Source organism: Hipposideros armiger, unplaced genomic scaffold, assembly GCF_001890085.2.
Source record: "Hipposideros armiger isolate ML-2016 unplaced genomic scaffold, ASM189008v1 scaffold_228, whole genome shotgun sequence".
Classification (NCBI taxonomy): domain Eukaryota; kingdom Metazoa; phylum Chordata; class Mammalia; order Chiroptera; family Hipposideridae; genus Hipposideros; species Hipposideros armiger.
This window is the reverse complement of record NW_017731578.1, coordinates 299204-326872: the sequence shown is the minus strand read 5'-3', so window position 1 is coordinate 326872 and position 27669 is coordinate 299204. Positions and strand designations below refer to the sequence as shown.

Below are 27669 nucleotides of genomic sequence, written 5' to 3'. Positions count from 1 at the left end.
CCAGTGAAGCAACGTCCTCCACAACTAGACTGAAGAACAAAACGACATCAACTTGTCTGTTCCCCTTCCCCCAATTCCCCAGCACTGTTCCCACCCCTCCAATTCCCCAATAAAAATCTTTAAAAAAAAAAAAAAAGAAAGAAAGAAACAGGCACAGAAAGGTTAAGTAGCTTGGCTAAAGCCACACAATTAGTATGTGGCGGGGTCAAGGCAGTGAGGTTCCAAGTTCACGTTCTGTGTCCGGCTCTAACCACATCAGGCATCATTACCTATCCTTTATGCACCCGGGAACTCCCACATTATTAAGTGCAAAGTAAACATCCGTGTCATTAAATGGAAAACATGCTATGGCAGTGATAGTCAGGCTCAATACACATGGCCACCCTTAATCAGCAGGGTCGTGGGAGTGACTAGGGCTTTCGCTGGCTTCCGTCCAAGTGTGTCTCCACTCTGGGGTAATCAGTGAGCTTAATGATTTTGGGCAATCACAGCTGTGCTGTGATTGGTTTCTCATCTGCCACCAGCTTCTCGTAATTTACTGCTCGAAGACACATTCAAAGCTGGCCGTTGGCCTCATAACCCAGGTCAATCAGCATACAGGAGTGGAGGGTGTGCAGTCTGCCCAAAGCAGAAACCAGGACACTGGGGTTCAAGCTCTGCTCACACAGTACCTAGGACAAGCCATTTAGCCCGCCTATGCCTCAGTTTCCTCATCTGTGAAATGGGCACAACCAAGCCCACCACAGGTGACAGAAGCCATTCGGGAGGAAGCCAGGTTCTCGCCACTGCACATGGTAGCCCCATCACCTGATGCATCACCCAAGAGTGCTGACATAACCATGCCCCTCCAGCAGTACAGAGCTGAGTTGTATGTTCTGGGTTCAAATCCTGCCTGTGTTGCTGGGTAGCTTTGGAACAAGGCATTTTGTTTTGTTTCTTTATCTAATCCCAGGTGTTGGATACGGCCTCTGAGTGGTCCCAGAACAATGTTTGGCACACAGTAGGTGCTCAGGGTCAAAGGACATTGAGTGCATGGTCCTAGGGTCTGAGAGGAGCTCTGTGACCTCAGGCAAGTCCTGTGGCCTCCCTGGGCCTCAGTTTCCCCATCAATGAAATCCTATGCTATGTGGTAACAGTGTCAAATCAGTCCTAGCTCAGGGCTTAGCTGGGACCCAGCTCTCAGTAGGTGTGCAGGAAACAGCGGTCACCAGGGCCTCTGTCCACACGCCCACAGCAATGGCACAGAGCGGAAGGGGACAACCCTCGGCAGAGGGCGAGGCTGGATGTGCACTTGGGCGCGTCCACACCTCCTGTAGGGCCCGGGGAATCGCAAGCCAGAGGGGGCTGAGAGGTGCCCAGGGCTGCCCCATCCCTGTAGCACCCGCCCGCCCTCACCCAGCATGTTGGATGACTCAATCATGTTGGTGTCCAGGTCAGTCCAGTAGAGACGCTGGTCAGCATAGTCGATGGTGAGGTCGTTGGCCCGGCCCACCTTGTCCACCAGCGTCATGCAGTTGGTCCCGTCCATGAAGGCCCGCACGATCCTCGGTTTGCCGCCCCACTCGGTCCAGTAGATGTAGCTGGAAGACACAGGGAGGAGGGCAGGGTGGGCTCAGGTGCGTCCACTCTTACCACAGGGCAGGGAACATGACCGCCACCATCTCCTAGGCTGGACCCTCCCTGTCCCAGAGCAATCCACACCCACAATATCCCTCCAGGGAGCAGAGAAGAGGTGAGACCCTTGAGCCCCCACCACCCGGCCATCCCTCAGGGGCTGTCACTGTGCTACCTCCTGCCTCCTGAGTTCCCACCGCAGCGCACCTGAAGGCTAAGTGTGATCACACCATTTACAGACACAAACTAGGTGCAGAGATGGGGTGACCGTGTCACAGAACATACAGGCCGGGATGCTTTCGTCGGGGACAAGCGCTAAGTAAGCCAGGCAGGATTCGGGGGACCGGGGAGCCAGGGTGAAGGTGGGCAGAGCAGGACTTTGGTCCCGATACCCAACACGGGTAGGAAGCAAGACCCCCAGGCAGCAGGCGCTGCAGAGCCAGGATTCCTCCCAGCTGCGCCAGGAAAGGAAACTCGCATCCTCATTTGAGGACCGTGCACGTCATACGTGCCCTTTTGCTAAAACTTGGACCTGTTTCTCTGTTCTGCCATTCTGAAACTTGCCTTCCCTAACAAAGCGTGCAACAGGCAGGGTTTGGGGTACTCCATACGCATCGCTGATGCTTTATGGGGTAAGCACTGTGTTGGCAGCTCAGGAAAGAACACTCTGGTAGAGGGCGGCTCCACCCTGACCCCTCTAGCCCCGTGCCCAGGCAGGGCCCAGCCGCCTGTGGATAAAAGCACGGGCGATAAGCCTCGGCTACATGGCCTGTAACAAGCCTGGGATCCAAGGAGCTCAAAGCCAGCTCTGAGATGGGGAGTTGGTGGCACAGGGAGAGGGAAGGAGATCAGGCCAGGAGCCTGAGGCAGGACAGGTGGGCCCAACCCTGCGCTAACCGTTTATGTGACCTTGCATAAGTCTCTCAGGTTCTAGGAGCCTCCGTTGCCACACCTGTAAAATCAGGGACAAAGATACCCACCCCTTGCAGGCCTGGATGCTGCACTACCCACAGGACAGTGCCCAGCGCAGTGCCTGATACGGTGGCTACCATTCCTTCCTTGGGCTCTGGGCCTCAGTTTCCCCTTTGTGAAATGAACTAGATGACCTCCAAGGGTCTGGCTGGCCCCGGCAACCTCAAAGCTGGTGGCCATCAATGCTGCTTCAATCAGAGAGAGCCAGCTGGGCAATCATCACCGCGATGCAGAGAGGTGGGAGGGGGGCAGGGACACACGTATAGGACTAAAGCGGCCCTTACCCTTTGGTGGGGTCCAGGGCCAGTGACCGTGGGTTGTCCAAGTCCCTCCACACAAGGACCTGCCGGAACTGCCCGTCTAGCCGGGCCACTTCGATCCGATTGGTCCCGGTGTCCGCCCAGTAGAGGTTCTTGCCCATCCAGTCGACTGCCATGCCTTCTGGGTAGTCGAGGCCAAACTCGATCACGTGCTCCACGGAGCTCCCATTCATGAAGGCGCGGCTGATGGTCTGGGAGAAGCGGGGGAAGGGCCACAGTTAGGAACCAGCATTTTTGAAGATGTCTGTCCACGAGATGCTCAGCCTCCTGACCACCTGCTACCCACCCCCATTCAAGCGCTCTTAAATGAACGTTTCAAATGCAGCAAAATACAACCTTTGACTATATTTATCTATATAGTATGTATTTTATAAGAAATATGTAAATATACTGTATGTAACTGTAAAATAAGTTATACGTTAAATACATATTCTCTATATACCTAGATATATCTATCATGACGCTTAGAAATAGTTAAATTCCTCTACCCAGTAATCTTCCTCCTGAAATTTATCCAAATGAACTAATGAAAATACAAAAGACAGAGAACTACTGAAAATACAAAAAAGGCTTTTTATTACTGTGGTATTGTTTAGAGTTGGGAAAAACTGGGAGCAGCCAGACCATCTAAAAAATAAGGAAATGGTTAAGTATAATAGGGAATAGCTGTGCCGAGGAATACTTTACACATTGAAAGAATTACGTTAAAAGAGTTCATAATAGGTTAAAATATACTGGTTACAATGTTAAGTGAAAAAACCAGGATACAGAATTCTATATAGCATAGAATTGCCATTATGAAAAACAGTATCATAGGAAAAAAACTCAAAGAAATACATGGAAATGTCAGCAAGGGTTGACTTGTGCTCTTGGGGTTATGGGTAATTTCTATTTTCTTCTTTATACTCTTCTGTATATGTCCCTCTTTCTAGAATGGGACCTTGTGACTTTTAAAATCAGAAAAATCTTTAAGAGACCAGTAATATAAGTGGTAGAATAAAAGACAGATGATTAAACTGGTTCAGTTGTTCAATACTGCACTTTCGATAGGGGTCAGCTAATGTTTTCTGTAAAGGAGCAGACAGAAATATTTTAGGCTTCACAGAGCACATGGATCTGTCTCGACAACCCATTCTAGAAGCACAAAAGCAGGCGTGGACAGTCCATAAACAAATGGGCATCACTGTGTTCCAATAAAACTTTATTTACAAAAGCAGGAGGCCAGCCCATGGACCAATTTGCCAAGCCCCGCTTTCTCTGTATTCATCCAGGATGTTTCTATTTGCACCGTGAATGAAGACAGTCTGCTAAGCCAGGGGTACGGGGGAGGGAGTGGATGGAGTTAATCTAAAGACAGCATCACAAACGTTTCACGGAAACACAATCGCTCTAGAAAAGCCCATTTGTGTGTGTCTCCTCGATCTACTCATGGTAATCAATCATGTTAGTTTATCAAAATAAGTTCACTAATATCTTACTGGCTTGATTTGATATAAACATTATAGGTCTTTTAAAAAAATTTTAAGGCAGCCGGTTAGCTCAGCTGGTTAGAGCACACTGCTCATAACACCAAGGTTGCCGGTTCAATCCCCACATGGGCCACTAAGCTGCGCCCGCCACAACTAGATTGAAACAACTACTTGACTTGGAGCTGATGGGTCCTGGAAAAACACACTGTTCCCCAATAATAAATAAATAAATAAATTAATTAATTAAAACAACATTTTAAAGCCTTTGGGGCAGTTGCATCGCAGGCAAGGTGTTCATGGGACAGCTGTGTGCAGGACACCTAGCAGACCGCACCTTCAGGCTGACGTCCGTCCAGTAGATGTGATTGTTGGACACGTCGAAGTCCAGCGCCGAGGCCTCCTTGACGCCCGTGAGTGGGATGGCCACGTCATTGTTGTTGGTCTCCAGGGAGATCCTGTGGATGGTGGCTCGGCTTGTGAACACGAGGAAGGCCTCCGGGACAATGCAGGTCTTCAGGTCGCTCAGCAGCTCCAGGCCGATGGGGCAGCCGCACTTGGTCGCACGGGGTGTGAAGAAGCACAGATGGCTGCACCCCCCGTTCCTGTCCGCACACGGGTTGGTTCCTGGAAGTGAACACACAGGCCCTAGACATCAGCAGCCCAGCAGAGGGAGGGGCAATCGAGCCACGGTCACGTGTGGATTTATGTCCGCCAGACACAAACAGGGCCACTCGGTGGAGATGACTGATGGAAAGCCGGGTCCTGCCTGGCACTGAAGTGGCAGGAACAATGGGTCCCAGCAGGTCCCAGTGCGTTAACTCGCTCCAACCCTGGGAGTAGAAGCAACCTGGGAGGTAGAAGCTAATCCCACCCGTTTTCCAGTTGAGGAAACAGAAGCGCTTAGAGGCTGCTGAAGGTGACATAGTTGGGAAGGTAGGCAGCAGCTCAGAGAGAACAAGAACCCGGGAGAACCTAGCCTCCTGGCCTGAGCTGGACACAGTAACACCTCGAGGCAGTGACGGGACAAGCTGTCCCTCCCCAGGCCAGGACTCCTGACCTGCCGACTGGACTGGAGCCCGAGACTCCCCCACGTGGCTCCTCTGCGACCTCGAAAACTCAGATCACCCAGGACGGCCAAAGGCGCCTCTTTTTTATGAAAGCAGATGGTACTTAGCACATTCATTTATTTTTGGCCAGTCTGTTAATCTCACTCATCTACTGGGGTGCTGTTAAAATTGGCTCTAATTTAATGTTAAGTATTTCAGCTAAGAAAAGAACTCTTTTCCTCATCTCTCTCAGTAAATCCTGAGATGAGAGAGAGAGGAAAGGAGGGAGGGAAAGACTGAGGGAGGGAGGGAAGGAGGGAGGGAGATGAGCCCAATTTCTCAACTTTAATCACACCCTATGGATACGTCTTTTTTTCTTATCCCTGGGAATTTATTTGTTTTTTAAGCAATCACTCATGGGTGGGCCCCACAGTCCACAATGCAGGATGAATGTGTTTTACAAGCTGCCTAGTGAAACAAAGCTTGTCTTTTCCATCATCTTCATACCAGGAATGCAGGCTGGGACTAAGGGCCTGTCCCAGAGACACACAAGCAGTGGCTGCTCGCAGGTCAGCACACACAGCTCACCTCCAGGCCACTGCTCAGCTGTCCCTGCCCGCGAACACTGCTTCCCCACCTGCTCCTTAAATTCCAAACTCAAATGACCTTCCTTGTGTTTTAAAAGCAGTCATTCCCTTAACACGCCAGCTACAGCCATCTGCCTGGTAGCAGAGTTATGGGGTGTCTCACCCACCAGACTGTAAACCACTTGAGGGCAAGCACTGGGTCCCCGTGGGTCATTCATTCATTTATTCACCCAGCAAAGGTTTGCTGAGCACCTCTGATGTGCAGGAGCATTACTAGACACTGGGGCCCCAGCTGGAACAGAACCCCTATCCCCACGGAGCCGGCGGTACCCCCATCACACCTGGAAGCTACTCTCTCACGTGTAACTTGTTGACCTGCATTTGGAATCCTTTTCATAAACAAACAAAATTGTAGCAAGTGAATTTTTTGCAAATCTTGGCAATGAGGTCGAGGCCAACCCACATGTAAATTCTGAGCTTGGTCACCCCTTAATTGCATGGCTTTGCTTCCCTCCCCCCGGCGTGAATGAGGCAATATAGTCATTAGCGCACAGGGTTGCTTTGCCCAAAGCTAGGGCACTTAGCCAGAGCCTGACACACAGCAGGCACTCAACAAGTGGTAGCCATTATTATAACCATTATTGCCTGTAGTACCAGTCCATAACCACTGCCCAGTAAGTATTGCTGGTCAATACACCACCCCGTGCCCACCTGGCCTTAACCAGACATTATCACCACCTCCTGTCATGCTCATCCCCAGAGTAGGGCACCCCAGCCGGGCACTTATGCCTCCAACTTTGACCCCAACCTGGGCCGCCCATGGACCAAAGGGCATCCACAAGCCTGTCACTTCTTCTTTGCACCAGTCGGCACAGCTGACCCGTGGCTGAAGGCTGACAGGACTCACCGACGACCTTGGCCACATTCACGGCCTTGAGCCCCATCAGATCGGGCAGCTGGTCAATGATGACGTCCCGGCTGGCCTTGACCTTGTGCACACGCTCGATGCTGCGCCGCTGCCAGTCGGTCCAGTAGATGAAGTCCCCCAGCAGCGTGAACCCGAAAATGTGCGGGAGTTTGTCCTCCAGGAGCGTCCGCCTCTTTGTCCCGTCGACGTTGATCACCTGGTGGGATGGGAACCACAGGTCTGGATGGGCAGACACAGGTCTGAACCAGCCTGAGCTGCCCGAAACCAGACGGGCTCACTCCCAAGAAGGAATCTCAGCTCTGTCTGCATCCCACCAGGCCACACTACAAAGCCGGGGCTACAGCTTATCGGGGGCGCTGGCCGAATGACACTGTCAGTGAGGGCCGGTGCAGGGCCTCTCCCACAGCCTCCCCTACCTAGGTGTGGACGCTGCGCTGAGAGGGGCCGCGTGGTCGGGAACAGGCAAGGCAAACAGGTGTTCTCTCCCTTACCATTGCTGATCGACTGACAGTGGCTGCCTGGTACCCAGGTGTGGGTCTCAGACCGCGGTGGGCTCAGTAGGAAGGAGTTCTGGCATTGATTAGCAAGCCTGCCCTGGGTGGAGCACCGGGAGGCCCCGGATCACACCCAAGACACGGAGCCGAGTTTCAAAAGGCTGGACAACTAGTGCACTGATGGTCCTAGGCAAGGCCTCCCGCTTGTCTGCGGACTAATTTCTTGCTTGGTCAGGACCAGGTGACCTCTGAGGGCGCTTCTGGTTCTGAGCCTGTAGCTCCAGGATGCTTTCCAGCCCCAGAAGCACTGGCGGCCATTGACTGAGATGCGCATGCTAACATCCCTTTCTTGAATAGTCGGTGCTGATTAAAAGCATCAACCACAAAAGCCACAGAGGAGAAAAGTGCTGTCAAACATAAAAACGCCTTAACCCACCGAAACACATCAACAGGATAAGACGTGATTCTGATGACAGGGGTTCCTGTAGACGCTTCTGTTAAAAGGAAGACGATAAAAACGCAACAGCCAAACTCCTGGCTTTCAGGCCAGGATGAAAGCGACACAATGAAATCAAAAGCAAGTTTCAACAGGCCTCCTGCAGCCAGATTATATTTCCAGCTCATCAGAGAACCTAAAAGCCTCTGTTCTGCAGGCGGCAGGCGGCAAACACACGGGACAGATCAGACGCATGTGGAACAGAAAAGGCTGGTCCTCTGCTGTCGGACAGCACAGGACAAAGCTCCTGAGTCGGGCGGAAGAGGCAGGCAGCCGGGGGCGCACCTCAGCTCTGCCCCATGGGCAAGTCCCTGCACCCCAATGGACCTCAGTCTGCCACCTGTAACCCAGGGAACTTATCCAAACAACAATGGCTGGGACCCAACCTGGTGCAACTAAATTGTAATTGGCAGGCCCAGGGCCCAGGTATGGATGCTGAAAGCAGCTCCCACAGGTGGTTCCGACGAGCAGCTCAGGTGCAAACACGGGCTTAGAGCATCCCTTTGGACCATGAGCTGGGGAGCTGCCAGCCTCACCTGGGTGGCTGACCCCAGGTTGTATGGATTTCTGTGTGGAACTCTGGGTACCACTCCTGGCCCCTCAGGTTAGCAGTAGTTGACCCTGAACAACGTAATGGTTAGGGGTGCCAATCCACCCCCCATACAATCAGAAAATCTGCATATGACTTTGACTCCCCCTAAAACTTAACTACTAATAGCCTCCTGTTGCCTGGAATCCTTCCCAATCACATAAACAGTCAATGAACACACATTTTGTATGTTATATGTATTATGTACTATATTCTCACAATAAAGTAAGCTAGAGAAATGTTATTAAGAAGACCGTAAGAGAAAATACATTCATTGAAAAAAAAAATCCGCATCTAAACAGTTCAAAACCATGTTGTTCAGGGGTCAACTGCACATGGCAGGTGACAGATTAACTCTCCAAAACGGCCTAGGTGCTGGTTCCGGTTTTGGCCCCTCATGGGAAGGCACGTTAAGGTGATGAAAACACGCTACGTGGTGAACACAGCGCGCCTCAGAGAACCCTCAGCACAAAACCGGCACCAGGGAGGGGGTCTCGCCCTGGGATCACAGCAGAGGAAGTGTGTGTGTGTGGGGGGGGGTCCTGTGTGTCCCATTAGCGGCGGGGCTCAAACCCTTGGTCCTCGGCTCAGAAGAAAAGAGTAGGGGGTGGGGGCCAGAACACAGTACATTAACACCACAGAGAAAATAATCCACGTCTGGGAAAAACAAGACTCCAACTTTTAATATTCCAAAATGTCAACACCATCTCTGTGAGAGATTTTCCTCTTCTTTCTCTATTTCCGTTTTTGTTTTTTTTTTCATGCGGGAGTCAGACAAGGCAGCCTTGCTGTTAAGAGCGCACGCTCTAGCCGTATTTTCTTAAATAACGAAACTTCAGACATACTTAAGTAAACGTTCTAGGGAACTGAGATGAGGGAGCACATTGTTTTCCTGGTTTAAGAATGATGAAAACGAGCCCACAGTGGCAGCTCTCTCTCCACCTTTGCCCCAGCTCCGTGGCTGCCCAGAACAAAGTGAGAGGTGGCAATGCGCCGCCCCCCACCCCAGAGATGGCCGGACTGGCTGTGCCCACCGCATAGGCAGGACCTCAGCTCTGGGGGAGGGGGGCGGGTGGGGACAGGGCTTCCTTGCAACTCAGAGGCCACTCCTCGACCCCATCACCTTCCACACCGATTACAGAACCCACGAGGCACTGTGCAGGCTCTCCAACCTGGAAGAGCGTCAAGACCCTACCACTTAAGAAAACAAATGATCCCAAAGTGGTCTTTTTATAGCAACTTTCAGCACACCTTGACCAAATCCAACACATCTGTAAAAGTATCTCTGCTGGGCTGGGTCCTTCCCAAATCTTGCAGCGGATGAGTGGGGCCTGTCTACAGGGAGCACATGGTTCAACATCTCTGGTTCCCGCTGAGCCCAACTCAGGGGCCTCGGCCTTTCCTGGGGTCCTGAGCCAAGCTGAGCCACTCAACTGAGGTCAGGAGACAAGACACAGAGAAGGTACCATCTGACTCCTGGGTGGGTGACGCATCCAAACAGACAGAAATAACAGCACAGAATGTGGGACAGCCAAGAATGCTGGAGCCAGGAGAGGCCGTGGGAGACGGATTTTCCAGGATAGGGGCCGGCAAACTATTTCTGACAACGACTGTAAATATCTTCAGCTTTGTGGCCATATGGTCCTTCCAAGCAGCAGGAAAGCAGCCATGGACAACGCGTAAAAGAACGAGCATGGCTGTGTTCCAATAAAACTTTATTTGTGCCAAAAACAAAAATAAACTTTATCTGTGGACTCTGAAATTTGAACTGCAAATCACTTTCCCATGTCATGAAATAATACTATTCTTTTGCTTTTTAAAAATCATTTAAAAGTTCAAACACCATTCTGCGTTTGAGAGTGATACAAAAATAGGCATCCTGGCCTGTGGCCCGTAGTAGTTTTCAACCCCTGCTCTACAAGTTCCCGTGCCCTTGATTTTCAAGAAAGGAGACTAGACGTCTCCAAGAAGGTGTGCCAAAATGGTCGATTCAGATGCCAAAGGTGCCTGAGTGCCAGCCTTGCTCCCTCTGACCTTTCAGCCTCTGCCCTCCGGTGCTCAACACTCCATGCCCGGGTCTGGGGTGGGGTTGGGGCACGGCAGAGATGCAGGCCAAGCAGAGCAGACACCTGTCCCCAGCCAGCCCACCGCACAACGTGTGGTGGGAAAGGAGGGTGGGGAGACACCAAAGAAGCCCCACCTCAGCTGTGCTCTGAGGGGCAGGAGCCACAGCTGTGGGGTCTGCAGGGTGCCCCACAAAACGGTGGATCCCAGAAAGTCACCTGAGCTGCAATTTCCTTATACAGAGTCCTCTGTTTACAAGGACTTGGTCATGCAGAGACCTGAGCCCAAGACCAACCCTTTGAGAGCACCCGTTTGAAGGAAAAAGTTGTTTTGTGATGGAATAATTATTACACTCAGTCAGACACAAAACTACTAAGCATTAAAACTACTAAGCATTAAAACTACTAAGGTTTTTTTGTTTCACGTAATAGGAAAAGATCCTACACACACACACACACACACACACACACACACACATTGGTGCGCACGCGCATAACTCTGTTCCAGGGAGCCCCGTGCTCTCCTTCTCCACAGCTCACAGGCAGGGGACACACGGCCAATCTGTCACTCGTGCAAGGACTGCTTGTTCTGGTTGTGCCAGAAGTCACCTCCATGGACTTAGTAAATGTCAGAAGCAGGGGGACGGACGTGTGTATTTTTAACTCCTCAGTCTGTGCTTCAGAGCCGCCAGGTGTGGCGGCCCCTCCGGGTACGCCCCCTGAAAGCCTGCCCCGACAGCTGCCGGGACTCAAGCTCCACTGTCCTGGCCAAGTGAGACAGCAGGAGGCCACAGAGACCCCAGGTGACCTTCCAGGGCCTGCAGCAAGTACACTGTCAGCCACACACAGGCGACGCCTCCTGCCACAGAGATGAGCCAAATAGCCTGGACTGGGGGTTGGCCTGGAAGATTTCTGCTTGTTCTATCCTGGGGTCAGAGCAACCCTGAGGGGGAAAAACTAGGGAGGAAGCCTCAGAAAGACAGCTCAGGTCTTCAAAAGGGCAGGACCGTCCTTGCTCATTCAGCGATGGCCGAAACCACCCTCCATGGACACGCCCGGTCACGGTGCGCCTGCCTCGTGTGCGTGTGCAGGGGTGTCCAAGCACTTTGCCTATTTCAGGGTTAATCATGGGCACGATTCCTCCTCCTACTCTAGAAACAGAAGGAATCAGACAGGATTTACACAAGTAAGGGAGAGGGGAAGGCAGGGCTTCAGAACAAACATGGCTGGAAAGCAGCCGGGACGCGGTCGGAGGCTTGCATGGCTCCCTCCCCGGCGCCCCCATCCGCTCTCCTGGGCGTCTGTCTAGAGCAGGGACCACCTCTGCCGCCCTGCAGCTGTCTTGTTATTTGTTGCCCCTCTAGCCTCCCCTCCAGGACGCTCCCCGCCACGGGGGCACGGGTCTGTCCCCTGATGCTTGTCCAGCAGGAGGCAGCATTCAGCAAATGCTGTGGAATGAACAGATGCTTGCCTCGGGGTGGGGCGGGGGCTGCGGCGGGGACACTGTGACATGACGGGAGTTCTGCTCAGGGACGGCCCGCGTGGCACCTATGGAAAAGGAGGATGCAAGGTGAGGCCCAGCCAGGGGCAAATGGAGAGAGTCACAGGAGCCACAGAGAGAGTCGGGAGACAGTAACCGTGGGGCACACAGACCCAGTGTGTCCCGAGTCCCTGCCAGGAGGTCCCAATTCAAGCTGGACCTCCCAGAGCCCCCACTTGCTTTGGGAGACATGGCCCGCTCACAAACATGTGAAATTGTGATGATGATGATTCGTGGCTGAACAAGAGCACAAGCGCTGGATGAGTTTGGAAGGCGCCGTGGCTTCTGGCCAGAAAAGGCCGCGTCCAGGCTAAAACCGCCATGTTGCCATTTTAGAAAGGAAGACCCCACTCTGGGTGCCCGAGTGGATAGAGGAGGCAACTCATCCCCGTACAGGAGACCACAGTACATGGCGGGAGATGACTCCAGGCTTCCACAGGACAAGGTCAGGGGCCCGCTGGGCACGTGGGCTCGGGAGAGAGCTCTGGACGGAAGGAAGTGCTTGGGGGAGGACCCACCTGGGCTGTCAGGGGCCTGGCGTCTGCCGAGAAGCTCGGTCAGAGGGAGAGGAGAGAGGTGCAGGGCCGAGCGGCCATCAATTAGAGACACTCAGGGAGACAGTGAGTCCCAGTTACTTCTGCAAATAAAGTTGAATCTTGTGGCACAAGACCTAAGAGCCGTGGCGTGGCCGGTCAGAGGAGGGAAGCGCTCCCCGCTGGGCAGGCAGGAGGGAGGGGGAAACCTGCGAGGCCAGGAGGTAGGAATGCCGTCACCGGCAAGGCGGCAAGGCGGCAAGGCTATGTGTGGACTAAGGGCACCCACCGGGCAGGGACTTCCAACCCCAGGGGCTCCAGGCTTAGGGTTCAGGGAGCAGAGGGGATACAGAGGGAGAGTGGGGGCTGCACCCCCAGGCCTCAGCCCACACCCAACCCACACGGCATTGGGACTGACCTGGCTGGGCCCCCACACACACACCCCAGGTGGGGAAGGGAGCTCAGGGCTGCCTCCTAGAGACAGCAGCCCGGAACCCACATCCACTGGGGGAGCCGCCTGGTGACTCCCACCTGTCACTTATGATGGCAGCTAGCTGGTCACCTGAGGGCTGGCCAGAACCTGATGTCCAGAACACTATCACAGACTAGGCCAGCAGGAGGCCCCGCCTGTGGATCGCACGGGCCCGCCCTCCATCTGGACCTGGGCCCATAAATCCCATCTCTGTGCCGCTAATGCCATTCCCAAGAATCCACGTTTCATCAGCTCAGCGTCTCCAGACCTTTGTTCTCCTCCCAATTCATCAAGGGATCAGCCCAGCTGCCCTGGAAAGTCCTTCTCCTGACGGTGGGCGGAACACAGGAGGAGCCTGATTACCTCTTCAAAGGGAAGCCAGTTTAAAGGGACTTTGCATCCAAAGTTCCTTCCTCCAGTGCCTTCACCCGGCCTTCAGAGCCAGGCCATGTGCAGAACCACGCTGAACGGAATCCATTCTGCCCCTCGAGGCAACGCGGCTAAATATGCCCAAAGCTGGCCTCCAGCTCCTTAGCGTCTGCTTGGCCATTTCTTGCCTCAGGACGTAACTCTTCAAAACGTCACCATTGCTCAAAGCGTGAAACATGTCCTGTCACTTTCCTCACCTGGTTTATACCTTCCCTGACCATCCCTCTCTCCTGGAGTCTGACTGCACCCTCAGAAAGGTAAACACGGCCCCTCTCCCCTCAGCTGACTTCCAGCAGCGGCCTCTGCACCCAGGCTGGTGTCTGATCCAAAGGTTCATGTAATGGGCAGCACCGAAGGGACACACCAGAGGAGCTTCTGGGGGCATATTTACAAAGGGGGCCCCAGCACCTGGAACAGAGCTGGCGCTCACTAGCTGCTCAGTAGCAAACCCTAAGACCCTATGGCAGGAGGTGGGAGTCCACCCGGCAGGCACGCGTGGGCAAGTCCCCAAGCATGCTCAGGTCACCTCCCAAAAGCTAATCCTTATGTCAGCTGCCTGGCCCCTGGGGCATTTCACCATTGAAGAAAATACCAGAAGGGTCTGTCCTGGGCTCCAGGCAGATCCCGAGGAGCTGCCATGACCCAAATGCACCTGTGACTCACTGGGGACATTTCTCACGCTCTCAAGGGGAAAAGGAGCACCAAATCCACACAGAGGACAGTCTCCATGTCCGTCCATGTCAGCGGCGTCCCTGGGGTGGTGTGTCCAGCACGAACCCCGAAGCCAGGGTCAGGTCTGGACATGTGGACAGACGGCAGCAACAGTCCCAACGTGTGTGCCACCGGAGCCACAGCGGGACAAGAAAGGGACCCTCCATGGAGTGGTTTGAGAACACTCACGCCATTTAGGCCCCTCGTAGAAGCTCAGCTGGCTTAAGCATATGCGGGTCCCACAGAAAAGTCACCTGGCATTTCCCAAGTTGGTTTGATCCAAGTATCCCAAACACTTGTAATTCTTCAGTCCTTTTAGGAGTCCCAGCGATTAGCTACAAATCGATAGGTAATACGCTCATGGTGCCTGTTTCTGGTTTGTCCCCTGCAGCCACTGCACACGCCCCTCCCCATCCTCCTGCTACAGTGCTGTCACCATTTTTGGTTCCTCTGTTTAGTTCCTTGAAACCCTAATATTCTCCTACCTTTCCCCACCCTTCGGCCTCCTAACTTCTGTCAGTTCTATTTAACTGTTACCCGGGCGGGTGATGTTTACATTCTGTCCAGGAGCCTGACACTGTTTGGGGGCTGTCTGTGGACTGATTCTAAACCTGCAAAATCAAAAACCACCTACTCGCTGTGTGACCCTGAGCAAGTTCCTGTCCCCTGGACCTCAGTAACTCATCCACAAATGGGGACTACGCCACGTACCACAAAATACTATGATGGTACGAGCACGTGAAACATAATTAGTCATCAGGAAAATGCAAATCAAAACCGTGAGACACCACAGCACACCCACGAGAATGGCTATAACCATAAAAAAGAAAATGGAAAATTACAAGTGTTGGCAAGGATATGTTGGAATCACAACACACATACCCCACTAGGGAGAGTGTAAAGTGGTTCCTCAACAAGTTAAACATAAAATTACTACATGACCCACCAATTCCACTCCTAGATATAGACCCAAAAGAACCAAAACCAGGCGCTCAAACAAGAGCATGTACACGCGTGTTCATAGCGGCATTATTCACAATCGCCAAAAGGTGGAAACAGCCCAAATGTCCGTCTACAGACAGAGGGATGAACAAAACATGGTCTGTCCATACAACGGAATATTATTTGGTCATAAAAAGGAACGAAGCGTGGACATATGCTACAAGTTGGATGAACCCTGAAAACATCACGCTAGGGCCGGCCGAGTGGCGCATTGGTTAAGAGCTGGCTTGGGACGCCAGAGGGCCCCGGTTCGGATCCCACATATGAGGGCCAGTGACACTGCCCTCTACAGCTAAGATGCTGAACAACAGCTCAACCTGGAGCTGAGTTGCCGTGAGTCGCCGGCGACGGTGTAGGCTGCAACCCCTGCTGCAGTGGGTTGCGAAAAAAAACATCATGCTACGTGAAGAAGCCAGACACAAAAGGCCCCATAGTGCATGATTCCATCCACATGAAATGTCCAGGACAGGCAAATCCATGGAGATAGACAGTAAATTAGTGGTGGCAGGGGCTGAGGGGTGGGGACGAGAGATGGGGGACCAAGTACTTAATGGGTACAGGCTTTTAGGTGCTGAAAATGAACTAGACAGAGGTGATGGTTGCACAATACTGTAAATGTACTAGATACCACTGAATTGTACACTTTCATTAATTGTACACTTTAAAATGGTTAAGATGGTCAATCTTATGTTGTTTCTTTTACCACAATAAAAATGACAACCCCCTGCCATGGGAGGAAAGGGATGGATACCTATAATGTGTCCAGGGGCGTCAGCTGGACACACGCATCCCAACCTGCTCCGAGGGGTAGGTGGGGTCTGTTGACCCCACTGGAAACAAGAGTCTGACCCTCGGGCTCAGAGGCTCAAGAGACAGGTGTCTTCAAACTCCCTTTAGCAACAAGATCCTTCTAAAAATGATCGTTTATAGGGAATTCCAACAGGAAGTGGCTACGACGACAGCTACTTGGGGTTGCACGGGAGGTGCAGCACCAGCCGTGCATCCCCCGCACATGCCCACTCAGAAGCATGGCTTCTAACCCTGAGACACAGATACACATGCGCACTCTCGCTCCTGCCCTCCCTCTGCAAGCAGCCTGTTGCGGGGCTCCCCGTGGAGCTGTGAGAAGAGCCAAGGTGACTCCCAGGTGGTAACACCAACAAGCAGCATGGCGACCAGAAGCAGATAAGGATCGCTCAGAAGCAGCTGGAACTGAGGGAGGTGTCCATGCTGAGGAGAGACTCGAATGTCACTAATGTCCCTGCATTAGGGACAAATTTAACTATCGTATCATCAAGAGCACCTCAAAAAAAAAAAATGCACCCGTGAGCACAAAGCAAGTTGCCAAAGAATATGCACAGGACACCACTTAAACGCGGCCGGAAAATCATGCAGAACGAGACCACATACTGTCCAGGGAGACATCCAAGGGGTACAAGAAAATGTCCCTTAGTGCCTGGGGATGAGTGGCCAAATTCAGGGTGGTGGTCACCTCTGGCTTCAACTACACTGATAATGGGTGGTGGCTTAAGCTGGATGGTGGGTATGTGAGTGCTGTGCACGTTTTATTACAACTTTGTAGTTTCAAATAAAGATTCACAAGAAGTCACACAAGTAGTTTTAAGGGTTCCTGGGCACCCTCAACTTCCCCCAGGACATCTGACTTAACCGCAGTACATCGTGCAGTGTTATTAACTCAGCTACACACCTCCATAAGGCCTTTCTGCACGTAAGAAATGTATCGTGAGAAATGATTATTTCCAGGATTCTATATGGCCAAATAACCGAGCCCAGGCACCCGCCTAACACATATGAAGGGCTGCAGGGGCAGCCAGGCCTGGCCTCTGCATAAAACTCATGGCCAAGGACAGCCAGGCTGCAGGGTCTGTACTGAACGGCTCCACGCACCGTACTCACCCGTGGGGACCACTCACCTCGATCTTGTCCGTCTTGGCATCCCCCCAGTAGAGCTTTCCCTCTTGTACGTCCAGGGCCAAGCCGTTGGGCCAGCCAAGGGAGGTGTTCACCAGGACGTGCCGCTCCTGCCCATCCAGGTTGGCGCACTCGATTTTGGGGTTTTCCCCCCAGTCTGTCCAGTACATGAGGCTGGAGAAGAAGCACATGTCCGTGACCATGTCCATCTGTCCTGTATCCTGCTGTATCCCCCAGGCTGAGAGCAACGCCTGTTCCCATCACATGGGAGGGGCTCGGGAAATGCTGGCCGGTGGGACAGATGAGCTCCAAGCTCCCCCCCCACTTCCTCCCCCCCACACACACAGAAACAATGCTGTCCCCAGTGCGGGCTTAACTGCACGGGGCTCGAAGGGGCCGGTGGGGCTCAGCTCCCATCCAGCAGGTCAGCAGACAGCAGACAGCCTGATGAGGGACCTGGGGGCTGGAGAGGCTTAGCGTCGAGACGGAAGCGGCAGTGTGGGACCTTCCCTTCTCCAAGTAGCTAAGGGGCTCCCATGTGCAAAGCAGGTGACAGGTTCTCTGTGGCCCCAAGGAGCAGAACTAGATCCTGGGATGGCAGCTCCCAGGCAGAAGGTTCAACACTAGGAGAACCTGCCTGAGCTGTGCCCCAATTCATGGCCCCTCTTGCCCTGAACCCTACTCTTTTACACACCTGACGGCGGGCCCCACTTGCCCGGGGGTCCTCAGACTGAGAGCTGGGAGGGACTTAGGAGTCGGCTTCCTCCCACCCCCATCTCACAGGTGAGGACAGCGACTTCTCAGAGTTCATCGGCAGTAGAGCAGGGAGCCGGCCCCGAACCACGGTCCCCTCCCGGGAGCTGGCAGCGAGCTCCTCTGCCTCCCTGCCCCGACCCCCCAGGGGACCCGCATCTTACTCTCACTCACCCCCACTTAGGGGACAGTCCCACCCTCCGGAGCAGCGTCCATGCTCCTGCCCCACCTGGGGCCAGTCCCTTACCCTCTCTGGGCTTCAGCTCCACCCCCTATACGACTGTACCTACCCCGGGGGGTGAGGGGACGGGGAAAAGGTTCCCTGAGTGTGATGTGCTTAGAAGGGACTCGGTACATACGAGGTCAGTGGCGCAGCGGCCATCCGGACTGCTACCACCGTTAGCCTAGAAATCGCCCCGGGGACCGTTCCGCTTTACAGAAGAGAAGCCCAGGGGAAGAAATGACGAACCCAAGGTTTCCAGGGCTTTCTACACATGCACACAACAGCCCGAGCCAGAGCTTGTGAGAAATGCACGTTCTCAGGCCTCACCCCTGACCTCCTGAGTCAGAATGCAGGGAGTGGGGCCCCGCCACGTGCGTCTTAATGAGCCCTCTTCCAGGGGACTCTGACACAGGCGAACATTCCAGAGCCACTGTCTCTCTCACTTCCATTAGGCCCACCCCCAGCCCCAGCCTTACCCCATCACGGGGTGCAGCACGATGGCGCGGGGCTCGTCCAGGTCCTCGGACACCAGGATCTTGCGGGAGGTGCCATTGAGGCGTGTCACCTCGATGCGGTCGGTGCCGGTGTCAGTCCAGTAGAGGTTCCGGGCCACCCAGTCCACTGCAATGCCGTCGGGATCGTTGATCTCGGTGTTGACCAGCGTCTGCGCCCCCGACCCGTCCAGGTACGCCCTGCGGATGGCCCGCACCTCGTCGTCTGTCCAGTAGACATAGCCCTCCAGCGGGTCGTAGTCGATGGCGATGGCGTGCCGGATGTCATCCACCTGCAGCACGATGTCAGTGAAGTCCGGAGTGTCCAGCGAGATCCTCCGCAGATCCGTCCGCCGGGCCAGCAGCAGCACCTCCTCGGCCCCTGCGGACACATGAGCAGTGGGGTCAGGGGCCAGTGGGAGGACGGAGATGGGCCCAGGGTGGGCACAGGAGAGGGCAGGGGCTCAGTCAGGTCCCTGGGGCTTCTGGGCAACAACAGGCTGTGTTAGTCATCTTCCTACAGCCACTAGCTCATCCTCATAGGAGCTCGCTGAGACTGGCGCTATTTGCATCACCCTCTTACAAATGAGAAAACAGGCACAGAGAGGTTACTCAGCTGGCTGAGAGCCACACAGCCACCTGGTTTCAACTACTGCACAGCAGAAGAGCTGCACTGCACTCAGTCCCCCTTCTCCCTTGCAAGTCTGTCTCCTGGCCACAAACCAGCCCCAACTACAAGTCCTGCCTGGGCACTGGGCTCTGGACCCCACTTGCTGGCCATACTCCTCAAAGCCCCCACAAGGCCCCACCTCCTACGTGCGCTTTGTGGCGCAGCTCAAATGCCACTTTCTCCCTAAAGCCCTCCTTCACCCCATCCATGGCGCACGGCAGCTTCATACCCGACGACCATGTCATGCTGGGTCCGATTCCCTCCCAGTGGCCGGCTCACGGACACGGGTGAATGCCGTGGGACAGGCGCCCCAGGCTTCCTCTTTGTCACCTGGCAGCTATTACCGTTTGACTGTCCTGGGTCCTCCCTGCTGGGATTTAGCAGAGCTTCCAGCAGAAGGGGTACATGGAGCCACACATAGACTCGGGGGCCCCGGGGTGTTCCCACCCTGACCCGGACACCTCCAGAGGCTGCTGGGGTCCGGATGTGGCTCGTTACCCAGAGCTGGGTCATCATGCACTCATTCATTTTGGCCCTTCCTGGTCTCAAGGACCCACAGAACCAAGAAGATTAGGCCCAGAGACCATTCCTGCCACGTTGGGGCCACTTGCCTGGTTTCATCAAAGGCCCAGAATGGGGAAGAACCCCCCCGAAGTCACGCAGCATCACAGGAAGCAGACAGGGCCAGAGCGAGCCTGGCACCTCCCTCATACCCAGGCCCAGCCTCTGTAGCCAGCTGCCAGGTCTCCTCAGTGCCTGGTCAAGCCACAGACGGTCTCCTGCACCCCAGTGCTGGCTTCCTGCCACAAGGGCTGAGCCCTCCGAACCTGGGGCCCTACATTTCAAGTAAGGGCTGGGAACCCGTCCTGACTCTCCTGTTCCAAGGCCCAGAGGTCATTATCTGATTCCTCCACTAGAGGGCGCACGCGCGACAGCAATGGCTTCCTGAGCCCAGGGCCAGGGAAACTCAGGCAGGCTGTGGGAAAAGTGAGGCGGCAGGCAGCACCCAGAGGTGCCCCAAGTGCCCAAGTGCATTGGACACTTGCGAGATCCAAATTCAGGTTTAGTTAGAGGTGTTCGTGCAAGCTCTGGTTTGATGTATGTTGGAGGGAGGAGAGGGGATTTCTGAATTCCAACAGATTTGTTTTCCTCTGGGCGCCATTCCCAAAATATTCTGTTGACATCTGACCTGTCCTTCAAGGCCCAAGTCACATGCCTCCTCCCCCCGGAAGCTGTTTCTGCCTCACCACCCCCATGGAGGGGCTGAGCACACTAGCACACATGCACACACTGCCTGTCTGCCCCTTGTCCTGGGCACCGCCCTGATTGGCTCGTGGGGCTTCTGGCACGCCCCCCAGCACAAGGCCACGCCCAGAGAAGGTGCCAACATCGAACGAGCAGGGAGAATTCAGGAAGAACTCTTGGCCCCCTGCTGTGTGATTTGGGGCATGTCCCTAACCCTCCACGGGTCTCGGTTTTCTCATCTGTAGAGAAGAATCAGCCCAACCTGATGGTGTCTGAATCCTTGTCTAGTTCTGACATCACGGGGACCATAAACCAAACTCCACGGAAGATTCTGGCTTGATCTGCCACCATGGCAGAGGGGGGGTGCCCCCCAGGGCACGGCCAGGAAGCATCACGTCTGCGAGGGTATCTGCAAGGCTTTCCGCAAAGGCTGTCAGGCTCCCAAGGCAGCCTCACTGTGCACGACGGGGGAGTGTACGTCACACCCCACTCGATCTCAAGTAGCACTTCCTCCGCAACGCCACAGAAAACGCTGGTCCCAGATGGAAACCGACACTCAGTCCCAAAACACATTTTGAGCCTGTTTCGCCCATCCCTGTTCCCATGATCCTCCAGACACGATCACCAAAAATAGCACAATCTTTACACCAGCCCCTGAGGTATGATTATGCTCCATTTTACTGATGAGGAACCTGATGCACAGAGAGGTTAAGCTCCCCACCCAAGGACACACAGCAGCAAGTAGGAAAATAAGGCGCCGTGAACACTCCGCGATCTCTGAAGTTGCCACACGCAGGAAGCCTGAGATGGACCTGCTGTCCGCTGGCTGGGCCACCCCACCAGGACCTTAATGGGCAGCTGCTTTCAGCCAGGCCCTGGACCAGGTGGTGGGGTGGGAGTGGAAAAACAGATGCAGGATCTGCCCTCGGGGTGCTCCATCAGTTAATCAGTGCCAGGAAGGAAACCTGGGGTACAGGGGTGGCTGAGATTGGGGGTCTGGCCTCCAATTCCAAGAGCCTCTGGGATTCATGTGGCTGTCACCATGCCGCAGATTCCAGCAGAGTGTGTTCAACAGGCACAGAGCCATCAGGGGCTAAGTGTGCCCGGCCCTAGCCCTCCGGTAACCAGGTCAATACAAAGTCTCGAGCACACACCCCCGCCAGGAAATCCCATTATCAGCATCCCTCAGAATGAAGTCTCTGTGGCTAAGGCAACAATTAAATGCAGAGATAAATCTGTGGGTGTTAATTGACTCCAAAGGGGGGGCTCACACACTCCTAGGGCTGCAGAGACTTTGAGGTTTTTATTTGAGCTTTGCAGAGAAAAAACGAGAGAAAAATGCAGAGACCAGGACACCGGGAGGGAGCCACAGCCCAGCTGGTCTGCCTGAAGGTGTGAGCAGGTCGTGCCCAGCAGGGAAGTGGTGGAGTGCTCCGTGTCCAGGGCCAGGCCAGCGCGGGCAGCTGCGGAGACAGAGCCACTGGCCCAGGCCCCACGGACGCTCGCCAAGGCTGTTGCCCACAGGTGACCCCCAAGGTTGCTCGCAGTGAGGTCTGAGCAGCAGCCCTGGCCTCGGGCCACCTGGGGGTGGGCGCAGGGCACGGTGTCCGGCCATGACGAGAGGCCGACCCCCTTCCTGGGACCAGACATGGAGCCAGAGTAAGAGTTTGTTTAAACACCAGGGAGGTAAACTGTTTAGAAACTAACAGTTTGGCCAAATGGTTTTCCTTGGGGTTGTTTAAACAAATAGCCTGCCTCACAGTGCTGCCAAAGAAAGTGAAACCGTCCCCTCGCTGGCTGGGCAGCGGTCCCTGGAGCCTCCTCCGGGGAGGGCTCCCGACCTCCCGGTCCCTCCCTGCCTGCAGACACGCAGGAAAGAAGGGCTGCTTCTCTGCCTCGGGGCCAATCGTGGGGCCTGGGTCACAGGCCTGGGCTCAAGCCAGGGCACAGCCTTCCTGGCAGAGGACATTCTCGAAACAAAAAAGCAGACCTGAGGGAAGGCCCAAGGTCACGGACATGGCCAGTTCAATACCCTCCCTCCCTGCTGACATCCATCCAGACCAAGCCACCCTCCGTCACGGGCACAGTTTCTGTGCCAGGCCGGGAATCAGACAGGTGAGGCAAGACACAGAGAAGGGCGGCCGTATTGCCACAAACTGGGGGGCTTAATCCAGCCAAAATTGATTCCCTCAGTCTGGAAGCCAGAAGTCAAACATCAAGGTGCTGGCAGGGCCGTGCCCTCTGCAGGTTCCCGGGGAGGCTCCTTCCAGCCTCTTTCAGCTTCTTCGGGGTGCTGACCATCCTTGATGCTCCCTGGCTTACGGCTGCATCACTCCAATCTCTGCCTCTGTCTTCATACGGCCTCCTCCCCCATCTGCCTCTGTTCAGATTTCCCCCTTAGAAGGCCACCAGTCATTGCATTGAGGACCCACCAGAATTCAGGATGACCTCATCTTAACTTGGTTACAACTGCAAAGACCCTCTTTCCAAGTTAGGTCACATTCACAGGTTCTTGGGGTTGAAACGTCAACATGTCTTTGTGGAGCGGGGGAGCACAATTCAACCCACAACAGATGGAGCGCAGAGTGTGAAAGGAAAGGTTCCACTGAGGGATAGGCAGGTTCAAGGGAAGGAACACCAGGCAGAAGGAACAGCATGGAGGCCAGAGGGCACGGGGGCCGTCTGCAGCCGGGGTGGGCAGGAATGGGGCTGACCTATCGACGACCCTCTCCCCTCACCCCCACATTGGGCCTGATCTGAGCTAAGAGGCTGGGTGACCACTGAGATTTTGAGTTGTCCCACAGGCCACAGCTCTGACATGCAGGACTCTGGGGCAGCTCTGGGCCCATTCCTGTCTGCAAGGAAGTCTAGTGCACACAGCACGCTGTGCATACAGCAGGAGCCCAGCCACAGGACAAACACGCCACCCTGGAACAAAAGCCGGGCAGGAAACCGCGCCAAGTGTCCGCAGCGGTTATCTCTGGAGATCCCCGGTCTTCCTTCCAGTCTCCAGCAGGGGTCTGCGCACGTTTGCTGCAAAGAACCAGGCGGTAAACAGCCTAGGCTTTGCAAGCCTCAACTGTCTCGGTCTCAATCACTCAGCTCTGCTGTTGCAAGGGGAAAGCTGCCACAGACGACTGTAAGCAAACACGTGTGCCAACAAAACTTCATGTCTGGGCCCTGAAATGTGAATTTCCTATCGTCTTCCCATGTCACAAAACATTCTGCTTGTGGGTTTCTTTGCAACCATGTAAAAATGTAAAAACCATTCTTAGCTCATGGGCTGCACAAAAAGAGGCAGCTGAGGCATTTGGCTCCCAGGCTGTGTGCTCACCCTCTGAGGAGAAGTATGTATGACTTTTACAACCTTACTAAGTGACTTCTAATAACCAGGAAACTGGGTAAGGAGAAAGAGGAAATCCAGTGGAAAGCCCGGGTACTCCCCACTCGATCTTCTTGTAAACCTAAAACTGCTCTCAAAAAGTCTATTAATTTTAAGTCAATGAAAAGGCATATAAATCAGTAAGCAAAGCACCCAAACCCCAGCAATAAACAGGCAAAGACCATAAACAGATTAACAGAAGAAAGAGCACAGTAGATAAACATGAAAAATGGGTAACCTCCGTGGTAATTGGTGGCAATATGTAAATAGGAGAGGCCCATCGCTCCCTACTGGGAGGCGGGGGTGTTAACACTCGGTGTGGGTGCAGCTTGTCCCTGCCACCCAGAGGACAGCAACATGGCTCGGGGACCCTCTGACCCAGAGGTTTCCCGCGAGAACCCAGTCCAAAGAAGCAGCTAGAAATACACATGGATTCCTGGCCACGGAGCGTCACTGGCGCTTCTTAAAACCAGCAAAACCCAACTGAAGAAAAGAGCCTGTAAACAATCTAAATGGAATACAAGTATTAAGAATCAAGGAAGGACCTGGGGGACAGGTCATTGCGCAGGCCATGAAAACCATGCTCGGGAGCAGAGCTGACATAGAAAGTGCCCGTGAAATGGAAACGGCAGACGCAGGCACCCCTGCACACAATCGTGCACACCCAGGTCTGAACAAACGCACAGCAAAAAGATGCATGAGAAACACACCAGCACGTTAACGGCAGCTATCTCTGGGTGGCAAAATTATGGGTGGTTTTTATTTTCTCCATTCGTTTTTATGATGTTTTCTTTTCTACAGTGAAAACAAATGTCACTTTATTGCAAGTAAAAAGCAAGACTTTAGAACACGGGTTCACGGGTTTATCCTTAAGAGGCTCTCCAGGTCTAGGTGGGGAGGCGAGTCTGGACTCTGGGGACAGGGCTTCTCAAAAGGCGGCCTGGGGAATGAACGACCAGCCAGCCCGCCATTGCATGGCCCCTCGGGGGCGATTTATGTGGCCTCCAGGTTCTGAACCACGTGGGAGGAGAGAGCAGGACCGGAAGGAAGAATGGTGCAGAAAAACGCGCTGGCCCTGTCAGGCCAGGAGGAAACCCCAATGGCAGGTCCCCAGGGTGGGGGAGACCTGAAAGTTCCTCATAGTTAACCCCCTCCACACCCCAATGTAGGAAAAGGAATTTCTGCAATGAGCAAAATAACAACACATCCCAGAGTGTGGACTGACCATATCAGCAAGACAAAAGAGGAAGGACCTCCCAAGCCCCTTGCCCCTGCCCCGTCACTCAGCAGACACAATGGACATGACCACCACCCTTCACTGAACCAACCGCAGCTCCGTGGTCACCGTATATGGAGAGGAAGGCCCTGCTCCCAGCTCCAGGGTCTCCTTCAGCCCTGTCTCCTCTCAGCTGCCCCCAAAGGAGGCAGAGCTGACTTCGGCCCGGAAGGTGGCTGGGAGCTGTGTGGGCAGGGCCGGGTGTCAAAACAGGCCACTGTCCACTCTGCAGTTTCTTAGGCCATAAACAGTTTCACAGCAGGCAGGCGGCCGGCTTATTTTTGTTTTTTAGCAATTGATTAAGTTTCTCCACTGCCCCCCTGGGGTAAGTGGTTGGACAAACGCTGAGACCGCAGCCCGGCATCCTGGCCCAGGAAACCACGCCGAGTGACCACAGGGTCACAAGGCACAGAGGAAGTGGCCAGGCCAGGCGCTGGCTCCACTGGAAACCCGAGGCCCAAGCAGCTGTCCACCCGCATGGCCCACCCTGGGCCTCTCAGCAAGCACAAGGGCAAGCTGCAGCCTCCAGGGCTGGTCGGGCAGGTCCTCCGGCTTTGAGTCTGGGCCTCGGTCAGCTCAGCTCTAAAATGGGCAAGTCAGTCATCTGCCCAGAGGCCTGGGGCAGCCAGAGAGCAGCAAGGTCAGTGCCAGCTTGTGACTCCCCAGCAGCCAGCCCCTGCCTCCTGGCTCCGGTGTCAGTCCCTCGTGTGGCCCTGCCCTCCCTGCCTTTCCCCAGTTCCCCGAGGCTGCTCACCACCCAGGCAGTACACACCCGACTTTCGCTCCCAGGCCCATTTTGTCCCTGAGTGACCCCGAGCAAGCAACCTGAGTTCTTTCCCCTCGCAGGTATGACTCGGGTATGGATAAGGTCCCACAGTGCGGCTGGAAGGATCCCCTGCCAAGCCCACGAACCCTGGAGCCGGAAGCCACAACCCCAACACACTGTCCCCTCCCAAGGGCAGTAAACACACACCAAGGACCCGTCTTAGCCACGCGGTCTTTGAAGACAGGGAGCAGAGACACGCCGTGGCGGAGGGAGGCACGAGAAAAGTGTGGTTCGCTGGGCCAATTAAAGGTGGGCAGCCCTGCAACTTAGGAATGCAGGTGTGGGGTCTTTAAAGCAGCCAGCGACTCACGTGAGGAAGAAGGCTGTGTTCCACTGGGCACCTGGCTCCGTTCTTTAAGGAGCCCGCCCACACAGAGGGCCCTTCTGAGCCAGGCACACCGTTCACGTTGCACAAACAGCAGGGACTCTCTCCCCCCCTGATAACACCCTCTGTCCCATGGCTCCTGGAGATGGCATGACAGGGTGCATGACCATGCACGCCCCTCTGAGCTTGGGAACCCAGGCAGTGTGGGGTAGGGGGTGGGGAGAACCCTGTGCCAGGCTGCCCGGGTTCAAACCCCGTCTCTGCCCCTTCTTCTGTGGCCTTAGCACGCTTGACCGCCGGTGCTTACGAAGCCAGCCAGTCACAACACTCCCTTCCTCACATAGCTGCTGTGAGGCACCAACAAACCCGGGGCTCCAACGTGCGCCCGCCTGGCAGGCCCCAGGAACATCACTGCTATCACCACCCTATGTGAGCAGTGGAGGCCAAAATCAAAGTGGGCTGAACCATATGAAAATGCCACCTCTCTAGCTCAAAGGTGATTGAGCATCAGAGATCACATGGTTCAACGTAAGTACACCGCACTCCACCGTTTATAAGGCACCTTCAGAGGCAGGATCGTGTCTGATATTCCCAGGTCCACGCGGCACAAAATCCTGCATTTCATTGGGGGTCACAGCCACACGGTGCAGGGCCAACCCCGATTCCCACCGAATCATGTTCCTGGGAGTAGCAAGGAGGGGACAAGAGAAGGACCCCCTTGCGCAGTCACCAGTGTCATTCCCGTTGCACCAACAAACGCTCTTAAAGGCGACTAACCAACTTTCCCAGCACTATTCCTGGGCCTGACGATGGTCCCAGGAGAAGCCAGGTTGCCTCCCTCCCTCCCAAAGGGGCCGGGGTGTCTGAATGGAGGCCTGAAAGAACAGCGGGCCAGGCGCTGTGGGGACGGGGGCTGCAGGCAGCGGGCACAGCGCAGGCAAAGGCAGGAGAGGCAGGGGCGTGGGGGGTGGGGTGGAGGGAAGCAAACTTATCTATTTCAGGTGGAATAGGAGGTAAAGGATACAAAAAAACTCGCCTTGTCTCTCTCTGATGACAAACTAGCAGCCCGAGGCATCAGCCCAGCTCATCCAGGGATCTGGTCCCCACCCCCCAGGCACAGGCAACAAGGGCACCATCAGTGGGACCAAGACAGGGAATCTGCAGCTATCACCCAATCCAGAAAAGACACGAGGGGCATGTGACCCATCGGGGCTGGATGGGTGAGGACTTCCTCTGGGTGGACCGGGGCTTCAGCAGGGCTTGGACCCCACAAACCCAGAA

General features: G+C 54.6%; 1 protein-coding gene across 1 annotated transcript in view; it reads right to left on the bottom strand.

Moving 5' to 3' along the window:
- Nucleotides 1–4800: 4800 nt before the first annotated feature.
- Nucleotides 4801–27669, bottom strand: part of LRP5 (LDL receptor related protein 5) — a 42947-nt gene continuing 20078 nt past the window's right edge. The window contains 5 exon segments of the mRNA XM_019654716.1: nucleotides 4801–4972; nucleotides 4974–4999; nucleotides 6916–7132; nucleotides 17200–17371; nucleotides 18650–19046. Coding sequence (XP_019510261.1) covers nucleotides 4898–4972; nucleotides 4974–4999; nucleotides 6916–7132; nucleotides 17200–17371; nucleotides 18650–19046 — 887 coding nt within the window. The 3' untranslated portion in view covers nucleotides 4801–4897.